This window comes from Argentina anserina, chromosome 1 (assembly GCF_933775445.1).
Source record: "Argentina anserina chromosome 1, drPotAnse1.1, whole genome shotgun sequence".
Classification (NCBI taxonomy): Eukaryota; Viridiplantae; Streptophyta; class Magnoliopsida; order Rosales; family Rosaceae; genus Argentina; species Argentina anserina.
The window spans coordinates 21706457-21724440 of NC_065872.1; the positions used below are offsets into that span (position 1 = coordinate 21706457).

Genomic DNA, 17984 nt, shown 5'->3' on the forward strand with positions numbered 1-17984 from the left:
TGTTAGATTTCGATTATGGCTGCTTGGTATTGATCGAATGTGTTAAGTGTTGTGATCCTAAGCCCTGGCTGGATCCCCGGTTTGTGAACGATACCCTCTTGCTTTATACTACTAATGATGTGTTCAGGGTCAAATATTGATGTCGAGTAATCGAGCAATCATCAACTCTAGTGAAATTTTTTAAATCTTTATCTCTTGATTTCAAAATTATTCTACCTTGTAGGTAAGTTATTAGTTTGTAAAATTTATACTAATTACCTACCTAACATAGAGGATTGTATGACTCCACCATACTTTTCTGAATTACCTACATGATAGAAGATGTTTGATGAAATATATGATCTTTAGGAGTTGGGTAAATTACATAACTTGTGAGTATAAGTAGAATACTTTAATTGTATATGTTTTTAAATACCTTGTCAAGAGGTTACGTTTTAGAATATTGATTTCTTGATATATAGAGACATTTAGATGAAAAACATATTGATGGAGCGCGTGAGCGTCACATAATTAACCCTGTAAAATGTCATCGTTAGTATAGAATAAACAATGATCGTTCAATCCGGGGAATTAAAAGGAACTCTAAACTTTTAGTGTTAACAAATAATGGGTTTGAGATTGATTATTAACTATTAAAATAAAACCTAAATTACTATTTACATGATCGACTTCTCTTTAACAAATTTAAACCAAATTTACCATTACACCACATAATTACAAGTTCGAGCCTATTATGCATTATAATTCAACCAATTACATATTTTTTTGACACTAATACATTTAGAGCGTTACGGGATCATCTAATCATGTAAAATTTCAATTAACATTTAGATTGACTTAGGGCCTAATCTAAATTTGTATGCAATCAAATTCAATAACACTTAAAGTAGAAATCAAACAAGATTACATTTAAGCACCAAATCTTTGTTAGAGACATATTTCATGTATGGCGTCACTCACCATGGTTTCACATGCAAATTTCCAGAATTTTTACCATTTTTAATCAACACAAACCGAACCTACTAAGGGCATGATTCGATTTGTGTCAATATGATTGATGAATCTAGCACTCAAACACAATCTTAGGGACTGCATCCAAGCACTAAATTCATATGCACATATCTGAAAATTATCAAAAAGTATGAGAAAGATGATTAGAACACAACAATAGAAATACAAACTCATTAATTATAGGAAACCATCAATTCGGCAAAGATCCAAAAATCCAATAAAACAATCTTAAAATTTCGATTCTTAATACAAAACAATAATACCATACAAACATCATACTACAATCTGCATAGACAAAGTATTGTAGAAAATCAAAAACGAACAAACTCATGGAGAGGAGTTGCGAGAATCACACATTGTAGGAACCTTAGAGGTGTGTTTTCAAAGGTGATTTCGGTGGAGATGGAATTGGTATATGGGGGAAACCGGCTTACTGATTTGGTGAAGAATGTTTGAGGCAGTATTTTGGTAGAATTTTAGCTCTTGAATGCAAATAAGAAGTGTTCTTATTTGAGAGGTGAAGCCTTGTATATATAGATGAAAGAGGGAGGGTAGGCTTGCATGGTTTGAATTTTGATGTTGCCTCTTTCTTCCTATTATAATGTCATGCTTTATTCCCTAAATCATGCCATGTTTTATTCCTTTAATGATCATCTTCTAGCTTTTAGGTTGCATATGCATGGCTACATCTCTCTTCTTTTCACTTAATTAATCTTCATATTTATTTATTTCTTTTTCTTTTCTTCTTCCCACGGCAAAGACTTCATTTCTCAATTCTCTCCACGTTTTTATCTCTTCTATTTAATTGTTACATGACTTGTTGATGATAGGACTCCATGTGCATGGCTTCTCCTTGTTTCACTCTATTATTATCTCTTAAATCCAATCTGAAAATAAGAAAATAAAATCATAAGTAAGAGATAATTCGTTTCAAAAATTATGTCCTAATCTAGACAATTATTGTCTTAAAAAGACACATGTAATATATGAGCTCAGCTAGATTAGGAAAGTTTCTAATTTGCAAAAAAGAAACTTACTAGAACAAGTAAGTTACTAGAACATGAAAGTTCATTAAGGAAAGTTTCGCAAAAAGAGTTTCAGTCCAAGTAGGACTCTCCCACATGATATGTTTTCTAGTCTAACAAGGATTTCTAGTGCAAGAAGCACTCTCAAAATATCGCCAATGCGACCAAACCGTAGAAAGATGAAGACTCCTAATCCAACTAGGTTTCCTAGTCCAACAAGGATTCATACTCAAACTAGGACTCTAGACCAATTCTGCGTTTTGAATTCATGTAAGTAAAAAATGCATCCAATACCGCCCAAGACTCTTACTACGACTCAATGACTCAATAGTACAACAATAAGGGCTAAGCAAACTATAAATGGAGGTAAAAACATGTTAAGAACGTCGCACAAAGTGCTCCTATCACATATACCTACAAGGAAGGCAAAAATAATTTAAGAAAAAAAATGAATACCTTATGATGAGGAACACTTTAGCATATCTTCGAATCCAAGGCTTTTCTTTTCTTTTCTCTATGTACCTTTCTTCAACTATCACTAGGAGATATGGGCGAGAAGTACTATGCAGATTGCCCCTCGTCTTGCATCCCTCAATATTTTGTGGTAACAATTAGCCTCATTGAAAAATTTTCATAAAATAAATTCTTCAAGAGATTCTTCAAAAGAAACTAAATATATATAAGAGAATTAAGAACTATAATTTTGTATTGGAAATGAAATAGTTATGTAATGAGCATATATTAAGGAGATTCATATTAGTAACATAAAATGAGGATAAATTTAAGGAAATGAAATTGATTATTAGTCATAGCTACTTTTATGGAGATGTTTTTTCTTTTCAACCAAAAGGGTAAAAAAGTGAAATCAAGAAAAATAAAAATGTTAATTATAGAAATAAAACCTATAAGGTTAGAATATTCAATTAGGGTGTAGATTGTAAAAACAAATGGGTGTGGGTTTAATTTAAAAGGGTGCCTCCAATATTGGTTTATTCCTAATTTTCTCTAAATGAAATGACTGATGGAAAAATAAGAATTTTTTTTTGGCGTGGTAGAAAAATGTCTCAAATATGTATCGATGATTAGTAACTGAGTCAGGCTTGCCGTCAACCACATGACCTTATATTCCAGAACTATATCATTGTTTATATGGTGCTGCTTTTTTGTTTTTGGTTACAATATATGGTGTTGCTATTTTGACCAATTGTTTGAAATATATAGATGCATGGACATTTCTGAGGAAAATTAAGACATCAAGAACTGACAGTTTTCAGCTCTTTGACATAGAATCTATTATAACCTCATAAAACTTATGAAATAAATTTCTATTGACTGGTTGTTTGTCATACAGAAAAAAAAACAAAATAAATATCACTAGATTTATGTTTTATCCCTTAAATCAATGGAGAGCTCAACTATGTCACTATCGATATGGACACAGAACAACATCCCATATATATATTTCTGTGTCAGTATGGGTATAATCCGAGCACTCTCATAACCATTCTTCTTATTTGATATACGTATTGATAAGAACCATAAGATTAGCAACTGGATAACTGGAGGAGGTGTTCAAACAAATGCAGCAGAAATAGAAATGGGACAGATTGTCGATGAAGAGCAGAAATGGACGATTATATTTGTGAGAGAGCTGAAGAAGGAGGGTTCTATAGCTGCACCAATGGTGGCAGTGACAGTACTGCAATATCTTCTGCAACTAGTGTCGATGATTATGGTTGGACATCTTGATCAGCTCGCACTTTCCAGCGTTGCAATTGCCATTTCTCTCACCAATGTCACTGGTTTCAGCCTTCTTGTGAGTTTCTGCGTTTTTTTCTTAGTTTTCATCCAACCATTCTGCATAGTGCTTACATATACAGTGTGTGTGTGTGTGTGTGTGTTGCATTACCGGCGAGAAGCTGGTTTCTTTTTTTTGCTTCAAGTACACATTTGTTTTTGTTTTCATTTGGTGAATATGTCAGACTCATTACCTTGATTTAGGGGTCAAGTTTTGGCTGCATTTATCAACTTGGTGATATATGTAATCTGTTATATATTTAACACTTGCAGATACACATATGTCATCAATACTAATGAACTCAATCATCTCATACGGTAAACGGGTCGGAATTAATGGGACTATATTTGCATTTTTTCTTGCATTAATTCAGTTCTCCTTTTCAGTTTTCATGTGTATGCTGTTTCGAATTTTTGGTAAACAAGATAAATTATGGATGGTAAAGTAGTGCAACTAAATACATTTCGTTTTAGTCATTAAACTAAGTGTCCAAGTTGATACCTTTATTAGTAGCTATCTCAGTTGTGCCAGTGAGTTCTAATTTGTATTCAATTGGAGAGCAGTCAGGAATGGCAGGTGGATTGGAAACCTTATGTGGGCAAGCATTTGGAGCAGAGCAATACCAAAAACTTGGAACCTATACTTGTACTGCTATGATAGCCCTTCTGTTGGTGTGCCCTCCAGTATGTGTTCTGTGGATATTCATGGATAAATTGTTACCTTTAGTAGGACAAGATCCATCGATATCCCTTGAGGCACAAAAATATTCAATGTGGCTTATTCCTGCACTATTTGGTGCTTCAATTCTTAAACCACTAACTCGCTACTTCCAGTCTCAGAGTCTCATTTTCCCCATGCTCCTATCCTCTTTTGTCATTCTACTCTTCCATATATGTGCATCATGGGGTCTTGTATATAAGCTGGGATTTGGAAGTAATGGTTCAGCAATAGCCTTTAGCTTGTCCACTTGGTTATATGTGGTAATGTTGGGTTCCTACGCCATGTATTCCTCAGCCTTCGAGAAAACTCGTATCACAATGTCAAAAGATTCTATCCTTCATGTCGGAGAGTTCTATCGCTTGGCTATACCATCTGCTGTAATGGTTTGGTTAGTTTTCCTCATTTTCTCCATTCTACATGTTCATTTTTGTTTTCCCCTCATCCAATTACATACTCATCTTAATTTCTTTTTGTTGATAAAACTGTAGCCTGAAATGGTGGTCGTGCGAGCTAATTATTTTGCTTTCTGGCCTTCTACCAAATCCTAAGCTAGAGACTTCAGTTCTTTCCATATGGTATGCTTCATTATATATCTGTCTCTTATGAAATAAATTACTTAGATATCGGTTTACTAAACTCCTCTTTGTGATCGTACAGCCTTACAATCTCTACATTGCACTTCACCTTATCATATGGTTTTGGAGCAGCTGCAAGGTATGTTTTTAACAACGTTTCCTTGTTATATTTTGTTTTCGGTCTTTGTTTTACTGCAATATGTACGTAACTATGTTAGTTGTGTCTAATCAAACCTCTAACATAGGAGTCTGCAACTGAAATGAATAGAAACTAAAACAACGGTTCTTTTATAGTACTCGAGTATCAAATGAATTAGGAGCTGGTAATCCACAAGCAGCTCGAGTAGCTGTTCAGGCCGCAATGTTTCTCTCAGTCACGGAGGCGCTCATTGTAAGCACAACTCTCTTTTGCTGTCGTTCTGTTTTGGGACGCGCTTTTAGCAACGAGAAGCAGGTAGTGGACTATGTAGCAGTGATGGCACCCCTGATTTGCCTCTCAGTTTTTATGGACAGCTTACAAGGAGTACTTTCAGGTATGTGCTGAGCTACATAAGAGAATGCATATTTACTAATGTAGCGGAATATCATCTCAGTGATCTCACCACACAAATATATGAAGGTGTAGCTAGAGGAACAGGATGGCAGCATATGGGGGCCTATGCCAATCTTGGAGCATTTTATTTAGTTGGACTTCCTGTGGGCATAGTACTTGGCTTTCCCATGCACTTACGGGGGAAAGGCCTTTGGATTGGAATAGTGGTTGGCTCTGCTGTGCAATCAACTCTTCTGGCTTGCATTACCTGTTTCACAAATTGGACTAAACAGGTTTATAACTCAATTTATGTTTATTTATTTCTGATCGGATCCATCTAATTCCTTTTACATAGACTCACACACACACGAAGTATATGTATTACATTAAAAGAGAGTCTATTAGATGATATAAGTTCTTCTACCTAAAAAGATTGAAATATAAACACGCTGGCAGAGTCTATTCACAATTATTCGAGACATCGATCATTGTGGTCTCAGCAAATATCAGTGTTATGGTTAGGTCTCATTTCTCAGCAAATATCAGGGATGTATATTCTCAACATATATTCCTATAGGTGTAGTGCACTTTAGTGTTGTGAATCCCTTCCCTTGCTGTGCAGATTGAAGGAGATTTTGTACAGTTAACTCTTGTATAGTTTAATGGACTAAATATTGTCCTTACAAAAAACAGGACTAAATATTGTGCTAAATGACTATTATTCTTTTTACATACATCTTTGGTAGAGATCGAACATAATACTGATAACTTATATATGTATATTTCAGGCAAAGTCGGCAAGAGAGAGGATGTGCGCAGAGAGATCATCAGAAGACATGGAAGCAAAATGAATGAGAAAAAGCAAAACTCTCTAACAGTGTGTTTAGAGTCAAATATGACACTATTTGGAGAATGAGATTCTGATTCTATTCATTTCACACTGTAGGCTATATATATAGAATACATCGTACTACAATTCTATGTGTTACGTACTACCATATACAGAATAGGTAAGTACTAACTACATCATGTACATCCCTAAATTATATTATATGACTGATACTGATATTTTCCCTCAAGTTGGTGCATACACATATACCATGCCCAACTTGCTAAATAAGTCATAAAAGGCTTTCTTAGAAATTCATTTAGTGAATATATCTGCAAGCTGCTCTTCAGTAAGGACAAAATAGAAGCTAATAATCTTTGCATCTATCTTCTCTTTTACGAAATGACGATCCACCTTCACTATTTAGTACGATTATGTTGTACTAGATTTTGTGATATATCAATCGTTGCTTTGTTGTTACAATACAATTGCATAGCACTTTTTAACTTAACACCCAAATCACGTAATAGATTTCTTAGCCACAACAATTCACACACTCCATGAGTCATACCTCTATACTCAGTCTCAGCACTCGATCTGGCCATAACTTTTTGCTTATTACTCTTCCATGTGACCAAATTATCTCCCATAAAGGTAAAGTAACTTGATGTCAACCTCTTGTCTGTAATATTCCAGCCCAGTCGACATCTGTAAAACCACTAACCTCAAGAATGTTGTTGTGTTGAGAGAACATTACTCCTCTCCCTAGAGCTGACTTCAAGTACCTCAAAATTCTCATAACAACATCTATGTGACTCTCACTTGGATTATGCATGAACTGGCTCACTACACTCACTGCATAAGTAATATCTAGTCTAGTATGTGTCAAATAAATCAAGCGTCCAACTAACATCTGATAACGAGCTCGATCAGTTGGTGTCTGGTCTGGATACTCTGTTAGACGATGGTTTTGCTCAATGGGGGTGTCGATAGGTGTGCAATCTAACATATATGTATCTGTCAACAAATAAAGTATGTACTTCCTTTGGCACAATTAGATCTCGTCTCTCCCTCTTGCTACCTCAATCCCTAAGAAATACTTGAGATCACCCAATTCCTTCATCTCAAACTCATAAGACAATTGTTCCTGCAGCAGATCAATCTCTACAGTATCATTGCCAGTAATCACCATATCATCAACATATATAATCAAAGCTACTACATTCCCTTGTTGATGCTTAAGAAACATGGTATGATCTGAATTACTCTGTTTGTAACCAATCTTCAGCAAATGTGAGAACCTCCCAAACCAGGCACGAGGTGACTGTTTGAGACCATATCAAGACTTTCTCAATTTGCACACAAAGTCACCAGAAGAAATAGTTATGTACCCTGGAGGGAGACTTGTCACATCCCGGGACCGCTCTGCCGTAACACGATATTGTCCGCTTTAGGCCTAGATCTCACGATTTTGTTTCTGGGAGTTCATGAGCAACTTCCCAGTAGGTCACACATCTTGCGATTTCTCTAACCCGGGCAAGCTTACATTCGGAGTTCACATCCCCTCTGAAGCCATTGAGCCCCCAAAAGGTCTCGTGTTAGATGGAGGTGAACATGTACATATAAGGCACATCACCCCCTCTTCGTTGACTGATGTGCGATATTACAATCCACCCCCTTAGGAGTCTGACGCCCTCGTCGGCACACTCGTACCACACGACATAGTAGCTCCGTCGTAACACGATATTGTCCGCTTTGGGCCTAGCCCTCACAGTTTTGTTTCTGGGAGCTCACGAGCAACTTCCCAGTACGTCACCTATCATGTGATTGCTCTAGCCCGAACAAGCTTAACTTTGGAGTTCTCATCCTCTCCGAAGCCATTGAGCCCCCATAAGGCCTCATGTTAGATGGAGGTGGGTATGTACATATAAGGCACATCACCCCCTCTTCGTTGGCCAATGTGGGATTTACAAGACTCATATACTCCTCTTCAGCTAAGTCTCCATGAAGAAATGCATTCTTGACATCAAACTATCGGAGTTGCCAATTCAAACTACCAGTTAATGAAAGGAGAACTCGGGTAGTGTTCATCTTTGCAACGGGAAAAAAGTCTCATCATATCAATACCATATGTCTGAGTAAACCCTTCGCAATAAGGCGTGTTTTATACCTACTTATTAATTCATCCACAAAATGTTTCACAGTGAACACCCAACGACACCCTACAACATTCTTGCCATGTGGTGGAGGCACAAAAGATTCATATGACTTTGATAATCTCCTAGTGGACATATAGTTGGCTACTTGATATTTTGATTTGGCATGTAAACTAGGTTCATATCTTTTGGGGGGTTGACCTCTAGTGGACTTGTTTGGTAACACATATTGCCCACTATCAGACTTACTACTAGTATCAGTGGATGGACATACTTCAGAAAAGTGATCTTCTGCACCAGTAAGTTGTTGGTCGGGAGTATGAGTGATGACGGGAGGGGCAGTTATTGGTTCTCCTTCTGGAACCTGGGTGTCTGATGCTTCTACCTGTGGTGGAGCTTCTGCCACTGCTGGTACCTGATTATCTGAAGTTTCCACCTTAAAATGAGATTCTGCTACTACAAAAGCAACTACAAAGATACCATATTATCAAATCAATTATATCAATGTAGTAAATGGCAAATAGGGGTCATTACTCGCAGATGATTGGTGAAACTAAGATTTAAAAACACAAACAGACTTAAATCAGAAATCTGGTAGACACGACCTAGGAGCAAAAACCTAATTAATTAGCTAATCTAGACTCACCCAAAAATTATGAAATTAAATAGATACTAACTAGACACAGTGGCGGACTACCACAAAATTGTGAGGGTATTCAGAATTGGTTTGATTGATGAACAAAAATAAATAAGACAGAAGTACTACTAAAAACCGAATATTAAAAAGTAAATATGAGAAAAACAATAGCTAGGAACTTCTCTCCACCACTAGATATGCTTCAATCACCCCAAAATAATGTCAATAATTATAGATGAATGCACTCACAGTTAAGCCAATGTCGTTAGGTCATTAACCGTATTACGTTCTCTTACTTGTCATGTTAAGCGAAATGTCGGTATCGACTTAACTATATTCTCAATTAATTGATCTATGAAATGTCGGTATCTAGACAAAAATAATTAAAATCATGAAGTTCTAATAACGTTTGAGTAACAACAAAGAATCTAAGGTCAAGGTCGGTAGCCTTAGATTACTAAGGAATCACTTTACACAAGTACATATAAATAACTTGTTATCTCTCACAAAATATGCAACGATATGTCGTTCATATACATATTTAAAATAATAAAACCCTAAAACATGCATCAAAATATCGACCCAATGAGACATGCAATAGAGTTATCAATGAACAATCAATGAAGAAATTCTCATCTAAAATTATATAAATCAATTGGAGTTTGAAATCGAAGACATATCTAGAGCTTGATCAGCCCCTAACTATCAAGGAATTTAGTTACAAATAATCTTGAATAAAAGCATCCAAAGAATACATGAGAGATGAATTAAAGGAGAAGAGACCGAACTTCCTTTTTCTTGTGGAGGCTTGATGAGATTTTAGCACCTTGAGGAGATGTGGTTTGTAGCTTGAGCAGATGTGGGTTGTAGCTTGAGGAGATTAAAGGTGACTTCGCTTCGGCTCTCCTTGTCCATTTTCTCCCATTTTTCTTCTCTTCTTCTCTCTATTTTTTCTTCCACTCTCTCTCTCTCTTTCGTCTCTCTATTTTTTCTTCCCCTCTCCCTCTCTTTCTCTTGATTGGTTGTGGAAAAATGGTGTCTATATAGATAGTGGTGATGGAGGTTTTTATAGAGGAGAGTGGTGGTGTAAAAAGTAGAGAAAAATGAGAGATAATGGTGTAGTGAGTGAGGTGGTTGGTTATGGAATAAGTGGGTGATAAACGAGGAAGTGAGTGATCATGGAAAGAAGTGGGCGATCATGGAGGAAGTGAATGATCATGGAGGAAGTGGGTGATCATGGAGGAAATGAATGATCATGGAAGAAGTAGGTGATCATGGAGGAAGTGGGTGATAAAGAAGGAAGTGAGTGATCATGGAAGGAAGTGGGTGATCATGGAGGAAGTGAATAATCATGGAGGAAGTGGGTGATAAAGAAGGGAGTAAATGATCATGGAGGAAGTGAATGATCATGGAGGAAGTGGGTGATGAAGAAGAAAGTGATGGACCTAGAGATGATGATTACACCCAAAATAAAATCAGATTTTTGCATAATATAGGTGTGGATTTTTGGATAATGGGGAACCATGATTTTGTGAGAAAAAGAGAAAAATGGAGTAGTTAAATCTCAACTAAAAGATGTGATCTACTCGTGATAGAACAATGTGTTGCTCCGTCCTTCCTTGCTCCTTCATTGCTCCCCTTGAAGGGCTGGATCATAAGAGGTAAAATAACTCATGTCTTCAAAGAAATAATATACATAGTGACATAGTACTTTCTGGTGGGTGGATGGTAACACTTGTATCCTTTCTGATTGATTCTATATCAAACAAACACATACTTGATCGCCCGGGGATCAAACTTCGACTTTCTCTAGCTTTTAGGGACATGAATAAAAGCCACACAACCAAAAACACGGGCATGTACATTGTGAAAAGAGGGAATTGAGACATAAGATGCAAGAACCTGAAGTGAAACTTTTCCCTGAAGGACACTAGATGTAAGACGATTTATAAGATGAGTTGAAGCTGCTACAACATCACCCCACATATGCTTAGGCATATGAGCACTAAAAAGAATGGAACGAGCCATATCAAAGAGATGACAGTTTTTCCTTTCGGACACCCCATTTTGCTTTGGTGTTCGTGTATAAGTGGTTTGGTGAATAATCCCATGATCTTTCAAAAACGGTTGAAAAACATGACTGACATACTCCCCCCGTTATCAGAACGAAAAATCATAATGGTACTATTATACTGTGTTTAGACATGAGTGTGAAAAACTTGAAAAGAAGGGAAAACCTCATCTCTAGTTTGAAGAAGAACAACCCATGACGACCTAGTGTAATCATCGATAAAAGACACATAATATTGCATACCTATGACTGTAGGCTCTTTGGAAGGTCCTCAAATATTAGAATGAATTAACTCAAAAGGAGTATGACTCTTAGAAAAACACAGAGAAAAAGGTAGAACGATGACTCTTAGCTAGGACACATGTTTCACAACGCAAAGAAGACTCATCCACACCAATAAACAGGGAAGACATGCTTTTTTCATAACATGGAAAGATGAATGTCCCAATCGGCGATACCACAACCAAATTTCACTTATCTAATTAGAACTTGCAGTCAAGGAAGTGCGTGGCTGTGTTCCTGGCTTAGCTAAAAAAAATACGCTGCTTACTAAAAAAATAAAACCTATCAAAAGGGAGATTAGCACGTTTGTTGTTATTCTTCCTAATGAACTCCCGTTTTCCTCTCTCTCTCTCTCTCTCTCTCTCTCAGTTTTTCACTTAAACGAAAAAAATCTGGAGTTCAAGACATGCAATTATTCTCAACGTAATCATAAGAGGTATGAATCATATGATCTTTTAATCTTTATTTATTACTCAAGCTTATTTTTTCTGAATTTGTTTCCACGTTTGGTTTTAGGCTTTAATTGTTTAAGATTCTCCATGTTTCAATTTTATTTATTGTTTTGCTAAGTTACTTGTCTTAGACTTTGTGTATGATACTATCTAGAATTTATCTATTGAAATTGTTGGATTGGTGATTGACTTTGAACTTGTTCATGGTTTAGCTATGATATCCATCAAAATGGATATTGTTAAATAACTTCATTATTCAGATTTAATTAGTATTTTTTCATCTAAACATGTAAAACGAGTCATATTTAAGTAATACAATGAAATATTTTCTATAATATTTTGACATTTTCTATTTAAGTTTATGTTTAGGGCCTTGAAAGTTTTTCCCGCCTTGAGCCTATTTTCCCACAGGGCCGGCCCTGCATAGGACACTGGTGGAGCAGACAACTCCATAATAAAGTAAGATTTATCATAAATCATATGATTGGAGTCACCTTAATCAATAATCCAAGTATCAGAACCCACAAAGTTAGAAACTTTTAAAGCCATACCAATCTTACCACATGTTCGATCGAGACTTTATAGTCGCGAAAATGTTACCATTTGTGCAATATTGGCCTAAAGCAAGTCTAAAGTCATGCGAGAACTCAACTCTCCAACCATTTTTGTCATCCAACTCTCGAATAGCATTCACAACATCTCTCATGTGAACAAAATCAATGAAAACATAACCCGGTGGTCTCCTTGCAACCCATAATTTGCTGACCATTCCGAATTTACGGAACTCAATGTCAAGCTCTCTTTCGGAAACCCGAGAATCTAAATTGCCAACGTACACACAAGAAATGTTTTTTAAAATACGTCGGGTGTACTAATCAAATCTGTAGGTGTACATAGTAGAACCTGAAGCAGATGTACTTGGACTGGCATAAGGAAAAACTGGACTGGGCCAAGAGGAATTGGGCCTGATGAACTGGGTCGGGTCAGAGATACCGGAAACTGGATCGGACTGGTTCTGGGTCCAACATCGTTGGATCTGGTGATTAGACAGAATGGCAATCAGATTGATCTGGAACGGGTCAGACAGATCTGAAGACAAGACTCCGATCGATCTGGAGTAGAAGTCCGATGTGTCGAACTGGGATTTGACAAGCCGAGACTGGTGAGATAATGACGTCGTCGGTCGGATCCTAAGTAGAAGACGGACGAAGAGATGGAGGCGGACTGATTGGGTGCCCAAAGCAAATGCTGGGGGTGCCCAAAGCAAACTTCTCTCCACAGATGAGAACTGAAGATGACAACTTCGACGAAATTGAGGAAATAAAACTCTAACAATGGGGTTCAATTCCACAAATAAATTGTAGCGAAAAATAAAGAGACAAAGTCATTCCGGATCTTTGCTCTGATACAATGTCAAATATGACACAATTTGGAGGATGAATTTTCTGATATCTATTCATCTCACACTGGAAGCTACATATAGAGAATACATTGTACTACAACTCTATGTACTACATACTATCATATACATAATAAGTAAGTACTAATTACATGATGTACATCCCTAAATTACATTTTATGACTCACACTGACATTTAGATAGCCTCAAATTCCATTGAATTTAAATAAAAGTTGGTATTTCATGATTCATTGCCTCAAAATTTTATGTTTGGATTAAAAATTTGGGAAAATTGCAATTGTGGGAAAAAAATCAATGAATTTAAGATGGAGATTTCCTACTTGAATTCCATCGGAAATAGGCGTTTTTTCTCAATTCCTTCCAAATTGCCTCAAGTTTTGTTATTTTAAAAGTTCTACATTATGTAATCCAAATAATGAAATTCTCACTTAATAAAATTTAAATTGATTGAATTCTAATTTCCATGATTTTATAATTTCTATGGAAACTTAAATTACAGTATCCAAACACACTGTTAGTGTCTTTGTTTTTTGGTTTTTGCCAAAAATACTTTTGTGTTGATATGGAGAACAGGAGAAGCGAGTTTATTCATTACAGTAAAATCTCGTTAAATTAATACCCGATTAATTAATAACTTCGCTAAAATAATAATTTTTACAGGTGCCAACTCAGGACCAACGTACTAAATTAATAATTCGTTAAATTTATAAGATAATAGAAATTTAAGAATTCATATAGGTTCCATCAAATATATAAATTAATAGTGACATAATTTATATAATAAAATTTAAATTTATAAGATTTTATCATTGAATATTTTTTAAGTATAATCATCATTAAACAATATAATATTTTAAACAATGTAATACATCGAAAAAAAATAGTATCTTTAATAAGGTATACATGATACATTAAACAATGTAGTGTATAAACAAAGTAAAAACATTTTTTCTTTGAAAAAATGAAACAAAAATATTTATTATACCTTGATAAATTAATAAATTAATAGATTATTAATTATCAATATATTAATATCTCTTTAAATTAATAATTTTTGTCGGTACTGAGGCTATTAATTTATAGAAATTTTTATTGTACTTCTTTTTGTGACTAATAGTTAGGCCATTTTATAAATGATAATATGAAAGGCTGGAACATGTGAATGTAGAGACTACATGAAGATGATAAATAATGAACCTAATAAGGTTATTAAATGATGCTAAAAAGCATTTAATAGAGCACCGAACACAATCCGGGTCTTATGACAAATTACTAATGGTGTGCCAAAAGATTTTTTTTTGTTCAAAGAAACTTCATTGATGATGAAGGATTACATATGAGAGTGATCTCAGACACATAACCCAGTAGGAAAATAGGGAGAGAGACCAAATTAGGTTTCAGACAAGAAATCTGAATCAAGACTCCGGCTGGAAAATATAAAGAAACACACAAGCCTCACACACACTACAACACAATCTATAAGACTAAAATTAGCGTCAATGCAACTTGAATCCGAGCAGGTTGACGAAATAAGGAGATGATAAAACCAAGGATCTTTTTGCGCCTGAATCTTTGACAATGCAAACTAAAGAGGCTAGCCCAACCAAGGAAGGCCCAAGAAACAACACAAACAAAGACACACAGGGGCCAAGGCCCAATGTAGCAAACTACATTGCCGTAGAAACTCCAAATGGTGACACAATAGACCCAGTGACGGGCGAAGCTAGGCCCAAGTTAAAAGTCATCAATCCATCCTTCAATCCTCCAGCAATTGAAAATAGAGAGATAGAACCGAGAACTCCGAGCAAAATTTTGTACCAAATAGAGGGTCACCATCCATTCAAAGTGTTTGGTCATATAAATGGTCTTGCCTATTTGACATATGAAAGTATTATATACTAGTAAAGAGAAATCTTCTACCAAAGTGGCAAGGTAGAAGAACAATAAAATAAAATCCAAATTAATGACTGAATCCCGCTTATCCAACAACTCGAATCCCAGACCGAAAGCCCACCCGAATTTGGATCCATATCCAAATCTGACCAAGGTGGTCAAACCAATTCTTAATCGAGCTGCCACTTTATTCTTCAGTCATTGCGCATCCTATGTCATTAGGCCAGCCCACTTCTGTTATAGCCCAAATTTCAATTTCAATTTCTTGTAATTTCCTGGAGATTAATGAAATGATATTTTAGTTATATCCAAATTCTACGTCTTTTAAATAGCCTTCATTCAAAGTAGAAATTAGTTCGAGAACCAATAGGTCGTTATTTGATTAAATTCTTTCGATTCAAGAGTTGACTTTTAATCCGTCACTCATTTAAAAAAACTTCATTCAAAAAAGTTGTTGAGCTCGTCAAAACGAGTTCGTTGATATGTGTCTCACATTTTTTTTTCGGAAGTCAGGAGAAGTTATCATAATTGGAAGATGGGTTTCCGAATTTGGAGAACTAGAAAGAGGCGGGATAGAATGGAAAATCCACACATTTAGATATATCTTTCTCTTCTTCTTCTCCACCGAACGCATCTCTTCTTCTTTAGTTTCTTTTTCTTATTCTTCCCACCGCCATTTTCTTCTTTCTCTCCAGAAAAATCCTTCCACTACCAATCTATTCCCTCCGGCCACCGTTTCAGCAGCCTTCGGATTCCTTGGAACCGTGCTACCTACCGTTTTAAGCTAGGGACAGTAGAACCTCACTCTCCGATGCCGAACAAACGTTGCAGCTCCCAGGAAAGTTGCTGCAGTTTGGCCACCATCACATCTCCGGTCTCCGGCGAGTCTAGGGCTTGGGATCACCTTTATTTTGGCCCTTGCAGTCCTTGGATAGTGTCTACACGAGTTGGGTGGTCGATCTTGGGCTGCAAATCAAACTTGCAGCTGATGCTTCAAGAGGGGAATTTCAGCTGCAAACCCAGCAGTCCTTCAACCTTTTTGACGAGTTATTTTGGGTAAGGAGATCATCCCCTTAACTTGTTAGTTAGTGAGGAGTAGTGAGGTTATATTGTTTGAGGTTTAGGGGGTGAGTTGTGTTAGTAGTTAATCAACAAACTTTGTTGCTGATTTTGAAGGAGTTGGAGTCAAGTTGTGAGATTTTGATACTTGTTGTTGTATTCTTTTTGGCTAAGCGAGTGGGAAGTTTACTTGACTTTGGTAACTTTTTGTTATTGGAAGTTTAAAGGCTTGGGGTCAAGAAGGTTGGGTTGTTAGGGAAGTTGAAGTTAATTACTTTTTTTGGTTAGCTAGGTTGAGTTTGGGTCGTGGAAGTTTAGATTTTGAGTTCAAGGGTGGTGTGGGGAAGGAGGGTGGCCGGCAGTAGAGGCCACCGAAGTGGAGGTGGTGATGAGCATAGATTGTTAGTTAGTTTTGTTCCAAGTTTATGGGTAGGGAGTTGCTAAGTTTGGTTAGTTTGGTGAGGGTTGCCGATAGGTTGGATTTTGGTGAGGTGAAGGTTGAGAGTGAGATTGTGATTAAGAGAGTTTTAAGTGGTTAAGCCACTATTTTGATTATTATTTTGGGTGGGTTTAAGTGAGCGAGTTTGGCTTGTCAAAGCCTCTTGAGTTGTTATAATTTATTTTGGACTTTCTTTTACTAAGTGAAGTTTTGTCACTTAGGTGTTTGTGGTGGAAACAAGTTTTCGTACTTGGTGAATTAGAAGTTGAAGCAAGTGATGAGGTGAGTAAACCTCACGTATATGCTAGTTAGCCTTGGCGGTAACTAGACATATTTCTTTATAATGTCATTATTTATTTTGATGTGAGATTGGTATATATTTATATATATATATGTACTTCTAAGTGGTAATAGAAACATGCATATATTTTCATTGTATATATGTTATTATATTTTATTTTTCGCTTTGAGATATTGTGTATAATTTTGTTGGTTTATAAACTGTGGAGGATGAGACCGAGAGGGAAGAAAATGTACCTCTCGGTAAATTGGAGGATTGTGGATGGATTAAATGCATTGTTGAAGTGTGTATATATATATATATGTTGTTTGGTCGAGAGGGAAGAAAATGTACATTCCGACATTATTATGTTGTTTCTATGTTTTGTGGCCGGAGGGGAAAAAATGTACCTATCCGGCATTATTGAGATTATGGTGTTGTTTTGACCGGAATGGATCAAAAGGTACATTCAGGTATTATTATTGTTATTGTTGTGGTATTATGGAGTGGAGTGGGTGAGTTGTCAAACCATTGTTGCCAAAGTGGCGAAAATGTGTTATTTTGATTGTTACGCAAAGTGGCGATAGACAGTTTCAGAACCATACAATTGGCCGAGTTTGGGGAAGATTAATCTAGAGCTCTAGTTTGTGCATGTTATTCATGAGAGCAAAGTGCTGACTGACTCATGAATGACTCAATTATTGTGTGTGTCATCTATGATGAAGTTAGTGTTGTTGTGGTGTGAGCGTGAGTGGTGTGATAATATTGTTGTGATGACAATGCTGGAGTGTGTTGTTGTTAATGT

At 36.2% G+C, this 17984-nt stretch overlaps 1 protein-coding gene across 1 annotated transcript; it reads left to right on the forward strand.

The window, feature by feature from the left end:
• Positions 1–1340: 1340 nt before the first annotated feature.
• Positions 1341–6569, forward strand: LOC126791813 (protein DETOXIFICATION 8-like). Its single transcript, XM_050518304.1, has 8 exons — positions 1341–1350; positions 3626–3852; positions 4398–4942; positions 5043–5129; positions 5212–5268; positions 5424–5662; positions 5749–5954; positions 6450–6569. Exons 1-8 carry the CDS (start codon positions 1341–1343, stop codon positions 6510–6512), a joined length of 1434 nt encoding a protein of 477 aa, XP_050374261.1. The 3' UTR covers positions 6513–6569.
• The last annotated feature ends 11415 nt before the right edge of the window (positions 6570–17984 follow it).